Genomic DNA, 16,399 nt, shown 5'->3' on the forward strand with positions numbered 1-16,399 from the left:
AATGTTGTTGATATGAAGCTCCCTATTTACCAAATGGCTCAGTGCTTTAGAGTCAGTGTGACTCTAATGAGGATTTCATTTGCTGTGATCCAAAGAGGTCCTTCTCTGCTTCTTAGGAGAAATGATCTGACAGTTTCAATTCCATTAGTGCCCTTCATGCTAAAGCAGACTGAAAAATGGGTTTTACATTAACTGAAATGCAGCCTCCTCTCAGGCATGGGAGAGCAAGGCTGTGTGCTCTCATAGGGTGTGATACATATTGAATTCTGCTGAAGCTGCAGGAGATTAAGGTGGGGAGAAAGATTCTGGTCTGGAGGCCACCCCACAGCCCCTCTGCCCTGTGACTACATCAGTTTCCAGCAGTGGAACAGCAGCTGGGAATTTAGCTGCAAGAAAATTTATCTTGTCTTTGCTCAGCAGTCCTTGTACTGTTGGTGTTTTATTTATTTTTAAATGGGTTTGAAGATTTATCTATGGAAATACAGCCAAATGTTTGTCTGCTAGAATCAGTAGGATAATAACCTCAGAATAATGACCCTGCTTATATTTTAAATGTATTTTATGGACATCCCAACCACAGAGATTGAGGGCTCAGCTTTGCTCCTCAAAGAGTGAAGTGTCAGAAGATCTTACTAGTTCTGATGGCAGTGCCTAAACCTAAATGATAGTCAGAGTGTTTTGGAGAAGAATCGGGGTTTTTTGTCACTTTCTGCAGTAAAGCCTGAAATGTGATGGCTGATGGAAGATGAGTGTGAGATGTTTTCTGTAAAAAAATCACAAAACCTACTGAGAGTTCCAGTGCTGCAAAAACCAGATGCTTTTCACAGGCAGTCCTGCACCTGTGTAGAACTAAACAGAATCAGCTACAAATTCTGTATTTTTCAGCTGGGAAAACAAGAGCAGGCAGGTGCTATTCCCCCAGACAGGACTGCCTGCTGGTGACAGTGGCAACAGGCCAGGTCTGAACTGAGCCTGGAAGCAGCACAACCCCTGATGCTGCTGGGGGTCTCTTCCCAGGACTGCCAGGCCTTGCTGATCCTGCAGTTGCTATGCAAAGGTGAATATTTCTGGCACAGAAAGCTGGCCAGAGAAAGGAACCTTGCTGAGTTGATGTGTTTGAGCTCCAAGCTCAGTGATGTAAGCTCCAGGTGCTTGGGGGAGCGGTGCCGTGCTATTTCCAGCACAGAAAAACCCTTTGCTGGTGTTAGTAAACAGAGTTATAATAATAGAAGGTTCCTATTGTGTTTATTTCCTGAAGTGCATTTTCATTCATTGAGATGTATACACACAGGCCTGGAAGTGTGTGCACACACTTCCACTGCAGGATGGATCTCCTTTACAAGTGCTGATGAAATAGCACTTGGTTGAAAACCAACTGGTTTGGGGCTTTTAATTTTTATTTTCAGTGGAAAATGCAGGTGATTCATAGACAGCAGTGCTTCATGTGGGAGGCTTGCTAGGCCTTAAGTCCTTCCTCAAGAAAGATGATGGTACAATCACAAAATGCGATTAGTGGAAGGGCTCCACTTCTCAGAGACTTGTGAAAGTGCTGAAGTAATTTAGACACTTAAATTGAAAGAGGAATGATGAAGCCCTGTGTATTTATCAGCATCCACAGAGCACTTTTAAGCAGAGACAAACCTCTTCTCCTTGTTGAAGAGTGTGGCAAGGCAGAGCCCAGCCTGCGGTTGCTCCACAGACCCAGGAGCTCATTGCTGCTCATGCTTGTCTCACAGGGGAAACTGAGGTTCTGGATGAGGTTTGGGATGCTGAGCCACTGCAGCATCCAGGACTTCTTCTGGGAAGAGTTTGTGGCCTCAGGAGAGAAAGTGAAATCCCCAAAGTGGGAAGTGAAATCCCCAAAGCTGTACAAAACCTGTAAGCTCCAGGCTGCAAGTTCACATGAAAATGGGTATAAGAGAACTGCAACTTCAAGGGAGGTACTTGAGGCTTTTATAACTAAAATAAGAGAAATGGGCCATTTAATTGCTCCAGCTTAGAGGAGCATTTGGAAACCAGCTTTGCTGCTGAGGTTGGTGCTGTGCTCCCCCTCTGTCCCTGGGCTCTTTCAGGTGATGTTCTTGGTGGATTATGCAGCCTTATTGCACATTCCCCTCTCTCCTTCTGGAGAGACAATTGACAAAATTGCTTTGAAAAGTGAGGGAAGTGTCGTGATTTATACTTTGGCAGGGATGCTAGCTTTGGAAGAAACATTCTAATTTCAATATGTGGAAGAAATGTTCACACCACCTAATATGAAAAGGACATCATGTTCATCCACGAGGTGAAACACAGAAATTATTGCATATCTTGCTTCAGAGCTGTGCCCAACCCAGTGTTTTGTAATAAGCTCATCACACATCTGCATTTGGGCTTCATATATCTGTGAACACAATTATTGCATTAGCAGTTAACATAATATTGCATTATTTCCTGTCCAGGAATTTGATAAGAAATCAGAAGCACACTGGAGTTTCAAGCAGAGTTCATGATACAGTAACATTTCAGGATAATGACAAAATATATCACTCAAATGACTCTGGCTTGGTTTAAATGACTCAAATCCATGTCCTGCAGCTGTGGGATTGGAAAGCTCAAAGCTGCACAAACAACAAATTATATGGAGAGTTGCCTATAAAGCAGCTTTAAATTTGGCTGGGGCTTAGGAGCGGAAGAATCTGAGTTGCAAACTTTGGATGAAAAGTGACTTTTTTAAAAAGGCATTTGCATTTGTTAATAAAAAGCAGCTTTGAGCCAAGCAGGGACAGGCTGAGAGCCTCTCAATGTGTGTGGCAGCACTGCCTGGGGTGAGGCTTTTCTTAGTGAAGAGGAGAGCTCCCATTTGCACAGCAGCAACCTGCATGGAATTTGGCTTCTCACCTTGGCGAAGGAAAGGCAGCAAAAAGACTCTTCTCTCCTCTCTCTCCTCTCTCTCCTCTCTCATGGGAAGAACAGGCTTGGGAAAGGCTCTCTCAGCTGCCAGGGGTATTGGAGGCTTCTCCAGGGGTGTCCCTGCCTGTGGATGAATCCCTGGGAGAGCCTGGGGCTGTTTGTTTCAGTTCCTCACTCTGGCCACTGCACTGGGTGGCAATGCCCCAGTGGAGATGTGCAGGAATTACCTGAGGACACAGCAAAGGAGATCCAGAGCTCACCTGGTCTGACCTCAGAGCCAACAGAAAGTTGGTTTTAGGCCACTCTTATAGGGAGCAGCATAATTTCCAAGCCCTGCTGGCCCCACCTGGGTAGGTGACAACTGCTCCCACCCAGCCTGGTGCTCTCAGTGGGGCAGTAAAAGATCTGTATGTCACTTGTACTCCAGTGTTTCTTGCTTTTGCACATTTCCAGGGCCTCTCTCTACCAACTGAGTGAGGAAGTTGCTGCCCATTTCTGAGCAGGAAGGATATATGAGATTATTCCACTCATAGGCTACACATCATCAGTGTCTAATGGGCTTCCTTCATGAGCAGGGGTTAAGGGTTATGCAGAGGGGAAATTGAGTTTATCCTGCTCTACTGTCTCTTGGAATCATCAGAAAAACAGGGGTGGGATCTGGAAAGCCACAGCTGCTTTTCAGCTTCCTGATTCCCTCAGGATATTCAGTGATTCCTCTGTGTGGGGCAGAGAGGAAGAGACCTGGAAATTAAACCTTTTAAATCTTTTGTGCACTGACTCATTACCAGCCAGTTTTCCATTTATTTCATTTCCTTTTTCCTTTATGGTTCCTATTGGTAAGTCAAGGGTCTGTGTGATAAATCTTTCTTGGGTCTGTAACACAATTTACACAGTGAATATCACAGCTGATGTGGGTGGGAGAAGGGGATGGAGAGTCTTTAGTCTGTGGTGCTTTCCCAGGCCTTAAAAATGGCTTGTTTAGTTCCACCTCAATAGTTGGAAAGCCACTCTTTCCTTCCAAACTGCTGTGTTTACACAATAAACATGTTCTTAGTAAAAGCTCTAGAGGAAGGCAGCTTAAGAGCTCCAGGATTCATCTGGGTGGAACTCACCAAGAAAAAAAAAATTGGATTTCATTGGTTTTATGAAGTGCCAGGTTTTGACTGCAATATTCCAGAGGCTTGAAATCTCCCATTTCCCACTAGTGGTGGATATGGAAAGCAGGCCTGCTTGTGTTGTCATGAGTCATGTGTTGGTGGTGTGCAACATGGGGCCACTTCAGGTTTTGATAATAAATTCTGGCTTTAGGGAACACTTAAGTGACTGAGAGGCAAGAGTTCACATTCCCCTTCTTACCCTACTTGGATCCTGTTGAGAGGCAATGGAGTGGGACCACAAATTGTAGATGGAAATCTCGTGTCTAAAGTTTCTTGGGAAAATCAATTCCCTCCACCCCCAGATGCTGTCAGCCTGGCTGGGCAGATTTATTGTGATTTGAGGAGAGGGACAGGGAAAGAGATGTAAGAGACTGCAGGCTCCACTTTTCTTGGTCCCATGACTGAAAAATCAATGTCAATGTTTCTCATGAGAGCCTCATGGACCATTTGGCTTTTGTTTTCTTGGGAGGAAATAAAAACCATGTCCATCTCCTAGAAACTGCTGGGTGTTTCTAAGCTGGCAGCTGTCCATGCAGACTGGCCCCTCTGTAAAATGAACACAAACAAGGTTGCTGATGGGACCAAATTATTAAAAGTCCTTCTTGCACTAATTAGTAAGAAAATCAGAGTGCTGCTGGGCACTCTGGGTGCCTGTGGGTGATCTTTGGTGCAACTGAGTGTGTTCATGGCAGCCCTGAGCTCCTCCTGGTGCTGACAAGTGATGTTTTATAGGCAAAACTGCTGCCATTTATCAGCAAAATAGGGGTGAGGCTCTCTAGAGCAGCTGGGAAATGTGCACTCCCTCAAGAGGACATGGCCATGCAAGCAGGGCCCCAGCTTTCCTCCTGCTGTTTTTGGGAGTGTTTGGGTGCAGCCCCTCTCCCTCCAGCTGCTTCTCCGCTCCTCAGCAGCCTCCAGATGAAAAAGCCACGTCCTCTCCCTGTCCCCAAGTGCCACAGGGGCAGCTGCCTGCCAAGAGAGCTGAGAACCATCTCAGTCCATGAGTGAAGAATGTGACCCCCAGCCCCAGCAGAGCCAGGCTGCCCCGTGCTGCCAGCTCTGCACGCAGGGACAGCGCAGGGAGGAGGAGGCTTTGTGTCAAACAATGATATCATTGAAGGCTGGAGCAGCACCAGGACGTGGCTCCAGGACAGCCATCAGCAGGAACTGCTCAGGCCATCTGTACATGATGGCACCGAGCCACTCTCCCTTCTTTTGGCTTCCTCGCTTGCATTCAACCTGGCTCCCAGGGCTTCCCAGGGAGCAATCCCTGCCAAGAGCAGGATATTCCACCCTGAGCTTGGAGGCTGAGCTGGGTGCTGGGGACTGACTGATCCTGCTGAGAGCTGGTCCCTGTTGGAACGGTGTGAGGCTCCTCTAGAGCATCCCCAGCTCTGGTGTGCAGCTTCCCCTGGCCCCAAAGCAGCTGCAGCTGCTATCAGCTTTAGCAAAGGAGAGTGCTCCCATCCCCAACCAGCTTTTTCTCTGACTTCATCAATTCTTCATGCTGATAACTCCTCTAATGAGAGACTCAGCGCTGCCTTTTAGGAAGATGATGTGTGCTAGCGATCTGCCAGCTGCCTGACTGGATCTCAGAAGCCTTTAAGTGATGTTATTTTGCATCCAGACTTTTGCAGCTTCGGTGTGAGCTGCTGGAGAAGTGCTCACTACAAAGGCATGTAATGTAACTAAGAAGAAAGAACCAAATTGTGCTGTTTTTTCCAGACTTTCCTTCTCCAGCAAGGAGGTGAAATCTATATTTTTCTGGAAACTTCCATCAGTGCTTTGCAGGGCTGAGCTCCCCTGGAATTAGCTGCTCAGCCTGGCAGGGATGTTGTTCTGAAGTGATGACAGAGAAGGTTTTGGGGTGTGGGTTGGGTGTTTCTGTGATGTTTATCAAGCAACTGGTACACATGGAAAAGAGAGGATTGGCTGATAACTCTGGTGCACTCCTGGTGACAGGAAGGTTTGTTTGCTGTTTATTTACAGTTTGGTGGAAAGCTTGGTTCTTGCTGAATAAGCGAGTTGAGCTGGGAATGAAATTTTACACACTCAAAATAAGCCACCAAGGGTGTTGCAAGATGTTCTGTTGTTTTTTCCTCTTTCCTCACTGCCCTCCCCACCACACCTTGTGCAATCAGTCCCCTGTGATAGCCCTTTCTGGCAGTGCTGCAAGAGCCCCAGGGTCCCCTGCATTAAGGCTGGGAACTGTCTTCAAAACAGGATTGTTTCAAGCTCAGAATAAGAAACTGGGCTTTTCTTAGGGGCCCTGTGGCGTGGAGTAGGAGTCAACTGGTGCAGAGAGGCTTGGAAGTTGCAGCATGGAGATGACACAGGCTTTGAGCTGAGCAGCTGCAGAAGTGTCCCTAAAAACTCAGGCAAAGCTCCTTAATCCTCTCTAGGAGGGGCTGGAGCCTGAGTGAGCAGGGATGTGCACACCCCTTGTGCTGAGTGCCCTCATCCTGTGCCCTCCCTGAGCTCTGAGCAGCCTCCCGGGGATGCTGGAGGGGAGATCAAGTGCCTATTCATGGCTAATGCTTTCCAAGAATAAAGGAGCAGGAGGGAAACACAAGAGTGTTTGTTTGGGAATGAGGCAAGCAGGCTGTGCAGAGCCTCAGCTGCTGGAAATGCGCGGGCTGGTGTCTGGGCAGATCACACTGCTTCACTGTCTGCCCCTGACACACACCAGATACCTGCCAGAGCATTGCTCAGGGCAATTTCCTGCCAGTTAATGCAATCTGTTGATTAAATATTTGTTTCTTGCACCCTTGCTGCGGTCAGGGAGATGAAGGGAGTTATGTTCTGTGGGATGTTGCTTATCTTGGGTTTGAATGCAGCAACCTAGCCTCCTGATCACTGACAGCATCTGCTGATAAGAATTAACACATCAGAAAGACACAAAATGAGCGTTTCTGGGCTGTGCTGAGCTTTCAAAGTTCAGATAAAAGCTGCTGCTTTCCTGACATCAGATGCTATCAGACACAGCAGTGGCACAGTTGTCTCTTGTTAAGCCGTAGGTACTTGTTCAGCTGCCCGAGCCTTTGGATGCCAGGTGGGTGAAGCACTTTCAAACACTGATAAAAGGTTTTGTTTCCTGTTGTTCTGGTGTAATTTAATTATATATCACAGGCAGCCAGTCCCTTTTTTAAACAGAGATGTTTACAAGGTTGATAAGATCTGACCGACAGGTACCGAAAACCAAGATGGAAAAATCTTTGTATGTGTTTGTGATGCAGCTTTCTTCATCCAGCTCAAAGAAACCAGGCAAAGAAAAGAAGAAAACGTTTTTTCCTGCTTTGTAGCAGTTTAGTTCTACAATCTGGTGCATGACATGCTTTAATCAGGGATGCAAAGGGATTGAGCTGCAGCTGCATCTGAGAACACATTGCCCAGGGTGCATGTGGCATCCTCATGGGTGGCAAATGTGGCACTTTGGTGGCCTGACAGCCCCGTGGGGCTGCTGCAGGACTGTTCCATCAATGGGGCATGTCTGTGATCCTCCTCCAAATTTTTGAAGACCAACTATTGTTTTTAAAAACTGCTTTAATCCTACATTTTATGGCTGCTGAGATGGACACAGGATATGACCTTCTTGGTTTGGCCCAGATTTTGACTTGCTGTACTTTTTACATCACTGTTTAGCAAATGCAGATGTTTAAAAAGAAGGAGAAGGCTGTTTCCTCTGGAACAAAATCAAAATGCTTTCTTTCTAAAGGAGCACAGGAGCTCCTTTTATAGTCTTTTGGTCTGATCCTGGGTTGAAGACAGGGAGAATATTGTGTACATGGGGATGACATGAACAAATTCAAATTGGGGAATCAGCATTTTCCCATAACAAAAATGTGAACCAGCTTCTGGGCAGCAGTTGAAATGCAGATAGAGATTAATTTATGATTGTACTCGGATCTGGGCAGTGGAGACAGTCTGGGTTTGAGCTGAGGACTCACACCAGCACCCAGATGTGGCCTGTGTTGTGTTTGCTGTGCAGGACTTGGTGCTTTGAATTTAATCCCAGTATAATTTGAGGCATAATTTGGCAATAGAAAGAAAACTCTGGGCAGATATTTGTACCCATTAAGGGTCAGTGATTAGGTTGGGATTCTGGGTCATTAAAAGTCCTCATGTAAAAATGGAATTGTTTACTTGCAGCTGTTGGAATTGGATCTTGGAGCCTAATTGAACTCAGGGACAGGCTCTCTGTTATTGTTTTAATTTAATAAATGGCTCGAAAGAGCACTTAGATGGCTCGTGGGGCCCTCCCAGGAGCGGATGTGCTCTGTGAGAGGTGCTCAGCTCCTGCCAGGGCAGTGGAGGGATGGAAGTGCCCAGGTCAGCTGTGCTCCCACCTCCTGGCCCTCTGCCATCACAGCGTGCTCTGCACAGCTCCCACAGCCCGTGGTGATGCTCCTGCCATGGATCCCAAGGCTCCTGGGCCACCAGGAGCTGCTCCCTGGGCGAGGCCTGGCAGGAGGGAGAGCAGGGAGCAGAGCACAGCTGCTGTCCTGTGGATCCCCGTCTCCCACCTGCCCTCTCAGGGTGTTGCAGCTGGTTTCACACCACGGGTAGAAAACAGTGACTGCCCCAAATCCACAGCAGCAGGAATATTTACACTGGCTTCAGAAAGAGCTGGCTCTAGCTGATTTTCCAGCACCCCAAAGAAGCAGAAATCCAGGTCAAAAAGAAAAGTCTTACCATTTTAATTTTTAACTTTGCCTTTCTTTCACCCCTCCACTGTGTCTACAGAAACCTCTTTGCACCAGGCTACACTGAGACCCACTACAGCCACACTGGGGAAGCCCAGAGCAGCTCCCTGAGCCACACGGTGAGTGCAGAGATCCCTCCCTCCTGAGCCTGCAGGGCACACGGGCTGGGCTTGGAGAAGCAGGTGAACCTCCTCCTCCTGGGCCTTTTTTTAAGGGCACAGATCCCCACAGCTTAGAGCTAAAGGGGAGGGCAGTGCAGCTTTCTGATCCAGGAGGTTCCAGTGGGAAAGCTGCTCCATCCCCCAAAAATGGTAAAAACATCTTTCTGTTTTGCCTGAGCTGTGTTATGAGAGCCAAGGTCAGCCGCCAGCATTGCTCCCCTCTCTCTGGGTGCTGGGGAATTGTTTATTCCTCACACTGCTCACCCTCTTGCTTTTAGCTTTGCCACCAAGGGCCTTCCCAGCCTTTGGGGAAAGCAGCCCCTATAAGCCAGCTCCCGTTCAATATAAACCCCATAAATTACTGATCTCACCCAGGCTTGTCTGCCCCTGCTGCAGCAGCACAAAGATGTGCATTGGTCACAAAGCAAAAATAAGAGATAAAATCCCCATGAGATCATCCTTCCCACTGCTGCCCGGGGGCGAGGGGAAGGGATATAATGAATATATTGGTATTTCTGCCCCAAAGCCTCCTTGTCCCTGCCAGAGGCCGCCTTTGTCCCACCAGCTGCCCGCGGTGTCACTCTCTGTGGGGCTGCAGCCACATCCCTTGGGGCACGGCCCGGGGCCAGCTGCCATCGATGCATGGGCAGCTCCTGCTCCAGCAGAAAGATTTGGGTCTGCAGCCACCCCAGTCCTCCCCTGGGGGACTCTGAGCTCTCCATTTTTGCTGGCAACAAGGAGCTGTTCGATGCCAAATTTCGCAGCGGAGTCACGGAGATTTAGCGCTGATAATGAGCTGCCAAAGGCAGCGGAAAGGGAACACAACGAGCGGGGAGTGTCGGCAGCGCTCGCACGGGACTCGGAGACGCCTGAATTTATCCCATGTGCCGTGTCCGTCCCAACAGCCCCAACCCTGCCTCCTCTGCCTTGCAGGAGCACTGCTTCTACCACGGCACCGTGCGCGGCTGGCAGCGCTCCAGCGTCACCCTCAGCGCCTGCCGAGGGCTGCGGTGAGTGCCGGGGGCGCTGGAATCGGGAATGGACCGGGAATGGCCTTGGGAATGCCCCCAGAAATGCCACCGGGAATGCCCTCGGAAATGCCCCTGGAAATGCCCCCCAGGAATGTCTCTGGGAATGCCCCCGAGAATGCCTCTGGGAATGGCCCTTGGAAATGCCACCAGGAATGCCTCTGGAATGCCCTTGGAAATACCCCTGGGAATGCCCCTGGGAATGCCACCAGCAATGCCCCTGGAATGCCCCTGGGAATGGCCCTTGGAAATGCCACCAGGAATGCCCCTGGGAATGCCCTTGGAAATGCTCCCTGAAATGCCCCCAGGAATGCCCTTGCTCAGGTGTTGCCACCCCAGCTCTTCTCCCAGCAGCCTGGTTCTCTCTAAATGGATGGAGAGCTCTCAAAGGCCACTCAGCCTGGGTATAAAAAGGGCCATGTTGTGGAAAATGCAGAATTTGGGGTGTCATTAGTAGCCATGGCCCCCTAGGCAGCTCCAGGACCCTTCCCCTGTGTGCTGCCAGTGTGGATGGGTGCAGTGACTGAGTTTAACCTGAGCCCACTGCAGCAGGAGTCCCTTGTTGGTAGCTCAGGGCTGCGTCTGTCACCGGCAGGGACAGGACTCACCATGTCCCAACCCAGTGCTCAACACTTGTGCAGAAAGCTTCTCCCACTCTCTCACAGCTGGCAATTTGCTGTGTGTTTTGGGGCAAAGTCTTCAAGGCTTTGAAGAGGCTCCCTCCTGGGCTGTGAGCTTTCTGCTGTCTGCTTTCTCCCCAGGTGGTGCCAGGGCTGTGTGTGTGAAACCTTTATTTTGGGAGTAATGGAGTCTTTGGCTGGAAAAGGGGGTCTGTACCCTCAGCCAGGACTAAATGAAGCAGTTTGTTGTGACCAAGGAGCTGCATTCATTTACACCAGCTCAGTTTGTTTCCAAAACATCACACGGGCTTTATTGACATTAGTGGTCATTGCTCTGGAGCCCTGCTGGAAGCTGTGCTGGTGGGACTGGCTCCAGCCAGGAAACAGCCCCTGCCAAAGCAAACCTGAGACATCCCAGTGAGTGCAGCACAGGCCAAAGGGGCCAGTGAGATAACCAGGACAGTGCAGCCACCTGTGGCTTGCAATAAACATTCCAAAAGCAAAAGCATTCGCAGGTGTGCTGTGCTTCTCTCAGCCTGTTTCCCTAGGCTCTGCCTTCCAGAGATGTTCAGTGTGCCTGTGCAAAGGCTTCCTGCACTCCTGAGCTCTCAGTGTCTGCTGGTAGCTCCTTGATATATTTTTCTCACTGCTGGGGAGTCACAGGAGCTGAGCACACGTTCTCACTCTGAGCCTGCATGGTGCCCATCAGGCCACACATTTTCTAGAGGGCATCACACACACATTTCCAGCTCTCCTGGCTCTAAGATGCTCATTGAGAAATCTAAAACCATCTGGGTATATGCATGACCCAGGGAGAGCTCTGCTTTTCCTGTTGACAAACAAAGTCTTCACATTTTTCAAGTCAGGTCTGTTAAAGGCAAAATTCTTCTGTTGGTAGAAAAGCTTCCACTGCCCCTAAAGAAAAAGCTGTAAGTTAAACTTCTCAGGTTGCAGCACATGCTCCAATAGGCTCTCAATGTCTGAGGCCCACTGAATGGATTTTAAAATATGGAAGGTCAGGGATTTCCCCCTCCGAACTCAAAACATTCTCACCCTTTTTATTAATGAACTACCTGGATAAGTGTCTTGCCAGAGTCAGATGGGACCTCAGCAGCAGCAGCAGAAGGATTTGTCCCCAGTTGCTGTGATAGTAATCAACTTTCCCTTTTATTGCTTCCCCTTTCAACAGAGGACTTATCACACTGAGCAGCAATTCCAGCTATATCTTGGAGCCAGCTCCTGACAGCCCAAACCAGCACTTGATTTACAGGGTGGACAACCTGAGGCTGCAGGGAGGAGCTTGTGGCCACCAGGGCACTGTGCATGCAGCTGAAGATTGGCTCAGAAACTTCACAGCTGGGATGAAACCAGCAGGCCAGAGGGTGAGCAGGGCTCAGCCTGGGTCCACGCACGATGCTCCAAACATCCCACCTGTTCCCAGCCCTGCTGTTTCATAGCAGCATCGCTGAGAAAGTGAAATGAAGAGCATTTACGAGGTTTTCAGCAAGCTGGATGTGAAACAGTGGCTCCAGCAGGGAAGTCAATGAGTGTTGGGGACTGTGGTGGGCTGTAGCTGTTCCTACATCCCACACAGGAACAAAGGGTGGGCTGAGGACAGGCTTGTGGGCACCTGCTGTAGCTATACTGACCTTGGTTGCCCTAAATCAATCACATTTGGAGGTCCCTGTGTGCGATGGGTGGGGTGAATGGCCAGTGAGAAACAAACTGGGAAAAATTACCTCTAGATATATTTTGTGAAGAGTTTCTTGGGGAATATTGGGGAAGTAACCCAATAACCCAGTGTTGCTGCTGCTGCAGGTGAAACGGGACACTCTGCAGGCTACAAAGTATGTGGAGCTCCTGCTGGTGGCTGATTATGCAGAGGTAAGAAATGGGATTTTTTTTATACCCAAGGAGCACTGGGCACAGAGCATCCCACCTGCAGCATCCCCTGGGGCAGGGAGGGCTGCTGAGGGGTCAGCAAGTTTTCTCTTGCAATTCCAGTGGTTCTCAGTGGACAGGGAGAGCTGTGTCTGGGTCACTTTTGTCCTGGCAGCCACCACTGGCCTAGGGAGAGATGCAGATTTGGATGAGGGCTGAGGGTCAGTTCTGGTCTCAGGGTAGCAGTGGTCAGTCCTAGTTGTGGCTGAGAGAGCCAGGATTGAGAAATTTGGGGGTTTCCAGGAGTGATGTGCTTCTAACTGCAGTACACTTAATCTCTAGAGAAGATAACCGTGATGATGCTCTGCTCTGAGCTGCTAGCAGATATGTAAATAGACATTTTTAAGGCTCCAGCTCACAGAATAGGTCTGGGAGAAGCAGAGTGGAGTCAGCAATCCCTCCCCCATCCCCAGCCTGGACAGGCCAGACACACTGACAGTGCAAACCACACAGTGTTTTACTGATTGTTTAATCTCCAGCACAGGCGGGAGCCAGGCTGGTCCTATCCATAATTTACAACTTGAAACTCCAGTAGGGAAAACCACACAGTGCTCTGGGCTATAATTTATTGTGAACAAAGCTAAAGAGGCAGAACCTATTTTGGTTTCTCTGTTACGCAGCAGGACACCAGGGAAACTGAGAAAACACATAATACCCAGGAACTGCCATATGTTGTTCACCATTTGATCAGAGAAACTGGGACAGAGGCTCACAGTGTTGTTCTTAAATGCCCTTTCTTTGCTGGGTCCCTCACTAAAAGAAAAGTCAGGGTTTTGTGATCTGTTAAACAAAAATCTGAACATTTTGCCATTTAACTCTTTCAGCCAGTTTGCTAAAATTACCTTATTCCTTGCCAAGTGGTTTAAACAGGCAAATTGGTTGGATGAGTGAGATGTGATGAGAGCTCCAGCAGCCTCAACCTCAGACATGAAGTCCTGTTATCACACATTTCACCTGGCACATTTGCCAGTTCTTTGTCAGCCCCCGGCTCTGGGGGCACTGATAAGTTTGGGTTGCTTCACTGTGCCACCACTTGAGTAGCACCACTGCCATGGTGTGCCAGGGATAAATTCTGAATATACCTGTACAGGTGGGCTTAAAGTCAGATGTGCAGTGCAGGGAGACTTCACTTCAGAGTTACCTTCTCATTTCCAGAATAATGTGGCTCATTTTAACACATTTCAGCTCTTTGTAATTGTCTTTGTGCTGCCTGACATGTTCATTTTGTTCAGTTTCAGAAACATCACTTCAACATTGAAGCAACGAAGCAGAAATTACTGGAGGCTGCTAATTATGTAGATAAGGTGAGACTGTGTATGTGAAAGGAGGAAAGCAAGGCCCAGATCATAAAATATGATAATTAATTGGCCAGGAGAAGGCTGGCTTTTTGGGAGAATAATGTTTTGGCAGCTCTCCCCAGTGACTTGGAGAGTGTCTGCCAAACAATTGTGTTGTTGCAAATCCAGAACAGGGTGGGGGATCTCCATTCCTTGGAGCCAGCATGAACACCTTGTGTTTTACTCCATTTCTGTAAAAACTGTTACCTAAGTAATGCTTTTTGAAAAGGGACTGAGGTATTCACTTGAAATGGTAGAAAACCGGGGAAGTAGAACTGGAAGGAGCTTTCAGAAGTCATCCCTGCAGTGCTGTTGAAGTAAAACTTCTTTACTTTTCAGATCTACTTCCTTTCTGCTCCCCTTAAACCCCTTCCACCACTCCCTTTACCCCATTACTCATGAATGCTTCTCCTGTTGGCACTTGACATGGCAGAAGTGCAAACAGGGAAGGAATTTTGACATATTGGAATATGAAGCATATGATATCAGTCTTCAGTCTTTTTCTTCAGATTATGTCTCCGCCAATCATTCAAAAATGAAAGCTCAATGTCTGTTTCAGTTTGATTTTAGGTGGTTGCACATTTCTGTTTGCAGAGCTCAGCACTAAGCTGAAATGCATTTCCAGAGCAAGCATCTTCTCTGGACATGTGAATCTTTAGTAGCAATTAGCAGGATATATTTGAGTTTTAAAACACAGTAAAATAACTTTGTGGTCCTCATTTTATCACCTCCTTTCTTTTCTGTATCTTAGTTTTATAGAGCCTTGAATATCCGGATTGCCTTGGTGGGGCTGGAGATCTGGAATTATGGGGATCAATGTGAGGTAACAGAGAATCCCTACTCCACCCTCAAGTCCTTCCTGGCCTGGAGCAGCAAAGAGAGGCTGCACAGAAAACATGATAATGCCCAACTAATCACGTGAGCTCATTCCTCCTGTTTCTGACGAGCGGCTTGGGTGGGTGGGAAATCAGTTTTTGTACCATGATATCCTTCCAGGATTCAAAGTGGCTTTGTGGAAAGCATTAATTGCCAACCCACCCCACTGGCACACAGAGCCCTGGTGCTGGGAGCCAGCTGATGGTGGCCTGTGGCTGATGGGTCATGATCCATCAGGGCCAGCAGCCTGGCCAGCAATGCAGGTGGCACTGGGAGAAAAAATTTGCAGCAGCTCTCTGATGTCCTTACCTCCCCCATGGAAATTCATGCACCAGGATGAGTCAGAGGACCTGTGGAGTTGAAATGCAGAGATAAAATGCCTTTTCCCTTGTTTTCTTTGGTTGGGTTTTTTTCCCTCCAACATTACTGTATTTCCTCTCCATCTGGTCATGTCCTGAGCCCAATTTCCAGGGCTCCCATTTCAGAGATTTCAGGGTGGTGCAGAATTCCAGCTCAGAGACAGGAGCAGAGCGTGGCTGCACCTCAGAGGTGTTACCTACTACTCCCTGAAATCCCCAAATCCCAGGCTGGCAAATATCAGGCTTATGGTAAATTACTTATCCACAAACAGTACTCAGCTAAGGATCCAGAGCTGGTCTTTTCTGTGCTTGTTGCAAAGCTCAGCAGGAGCACTTTTTGGAACCAAACCATTATAAAAAATAGGATTGTCTGGCTGGCCCACAGAACAGAGTAGCAGTCCAAGATAAACAAACCTAAAGGCTTTGTAGCTCTGCTATGATGTCCTGCTCTGGAAGACACTATAAAGGCAATGTGTCCCCCTAACCCTGTGCACTGCAGGGTGCATTTCCCTGCCTGCCTCCTCGAGTGCCTCAGTACCATTTCTTGCTTTTCTGGTTGATTTTAGGGGTGTGCCCTTCAAAGGTACCACAGTGGGCTTGGCTCCCGTGATGGCCATGTGCTCTGATTTCCAGTCAGGAGGAGTAAACATGGTAAGTGATTGCCAATTCCCAATATAAAGCTTCTTGCCAGCAGTGAATACACAGGAGAGATGCCTCCTAAAGCCCAGGGAGAAAATATTTCCTGTGCATTTCTCCACTCACCTGCTTATAGGCAGGAATACCTCCAGTAGATATTTTCTACGTGTACAAATGAGCAATTCTCTTCACCCCATTGACCCAGAGGTGCACAGGACAGGCACAGGTAAAATGCTGATGTGGCTCTTTGACCTTGCACAGGACCACTCTGATAATGCCATTGGAGTTGCTGCTACCATTGCCCATGAGATGGGACACAATTTTGGCATGAATCACGATTCTGCTGGCTGCTGTACCACCCCTGCAGCAGATGGGGGCTGCATCATGGCTTCTGCCACTGGGTGAGTTCATCCCCATGGGCTCAGGGAGGAATGGGAAGGGCTTTGTTACAAGGGCCTTGGTGGAGTAAGAGCTGGAGATGTAGAGTGAAAGTGGGTTTGTTGCTGCCTGCTGGAGTCAGTGTTTATAGATAAAAATTTGCTGAACATACCCTGGGGTCATGGAGCAGTAGCAGTTTGCTGATTCCCAAGGAACTGATTCCTGCCTGAGACTGCCCTTAGGTGATGGCAGCATTTGAAGGTGGAGCTCTGAACTGTTGGGCAAAAGGAAAATTTTCCTGTTCCCTTTTC

The 16,399-nt window shown here is 48.4% G+C and overlaps 1 protein-coding gene across 3 annotated transcripts in view; it reads left to right on the forward strand.

Annotated features, from left to right (window-relative positions):
* The window catches only part of ADAM19 (ADAM metallopeptidase domain 19), a 31,619-nt gene that overhangs the window by 4,002 nt on the left and 11,218 nt on the right, over positions 1-16,399 (forward strand). For all 3 annotated transcript variants that reach the window (XM_074552043.1, XM_074552041.1, XM_074552040.1), the window contains exons 4-11: positions 8,793-8,871; positions 9,847-9,923; positions 11,751-11,943; positions 12,380-12,445; positions 13,735-13,806; positions 14,591-14,757; positions 15,641-15,725; positions 15,972-16,111. In XM_074552043.1, coding sequence (XP_074408144.1) covers positions 8,793-8,871; positions 9,847-9,923; positions 11,751-11,943; positions 12,380-12,445; positions 13,735-13,806; positions 14,591-14,757; positions 15,641-15,725; positions 15,972-16,111 — 879 coding nt within the window. The remainder of the gene's footprint in view (positions 1-8,792; positions 8,872-9,846; positions 9,924-11,750; positions 11,944-12,379; positions 12,446-13,734; positions 13,807-14,590; positions 14,758-15,640; positions 15,726-15,971; positions 16,112-16,399) is intronic.

The sequence above is a fragment of the Zonotrichia albicollis genome, chromosome 15, assembly GCF_047830755.1.
Source record: "Zonotrichia albicollis isolate bZonAlb1 chromosome 15, bZonAlb1.hap1, whole genome shotgun sequence".
Classification (NCBI taxonomy): domain Eukaryota; kingdom Metazoa; phylum Chordata; class Aves; order Passeriformes; family Passerellidae; genus Zonotrichia; species Zonotrichia albicollis.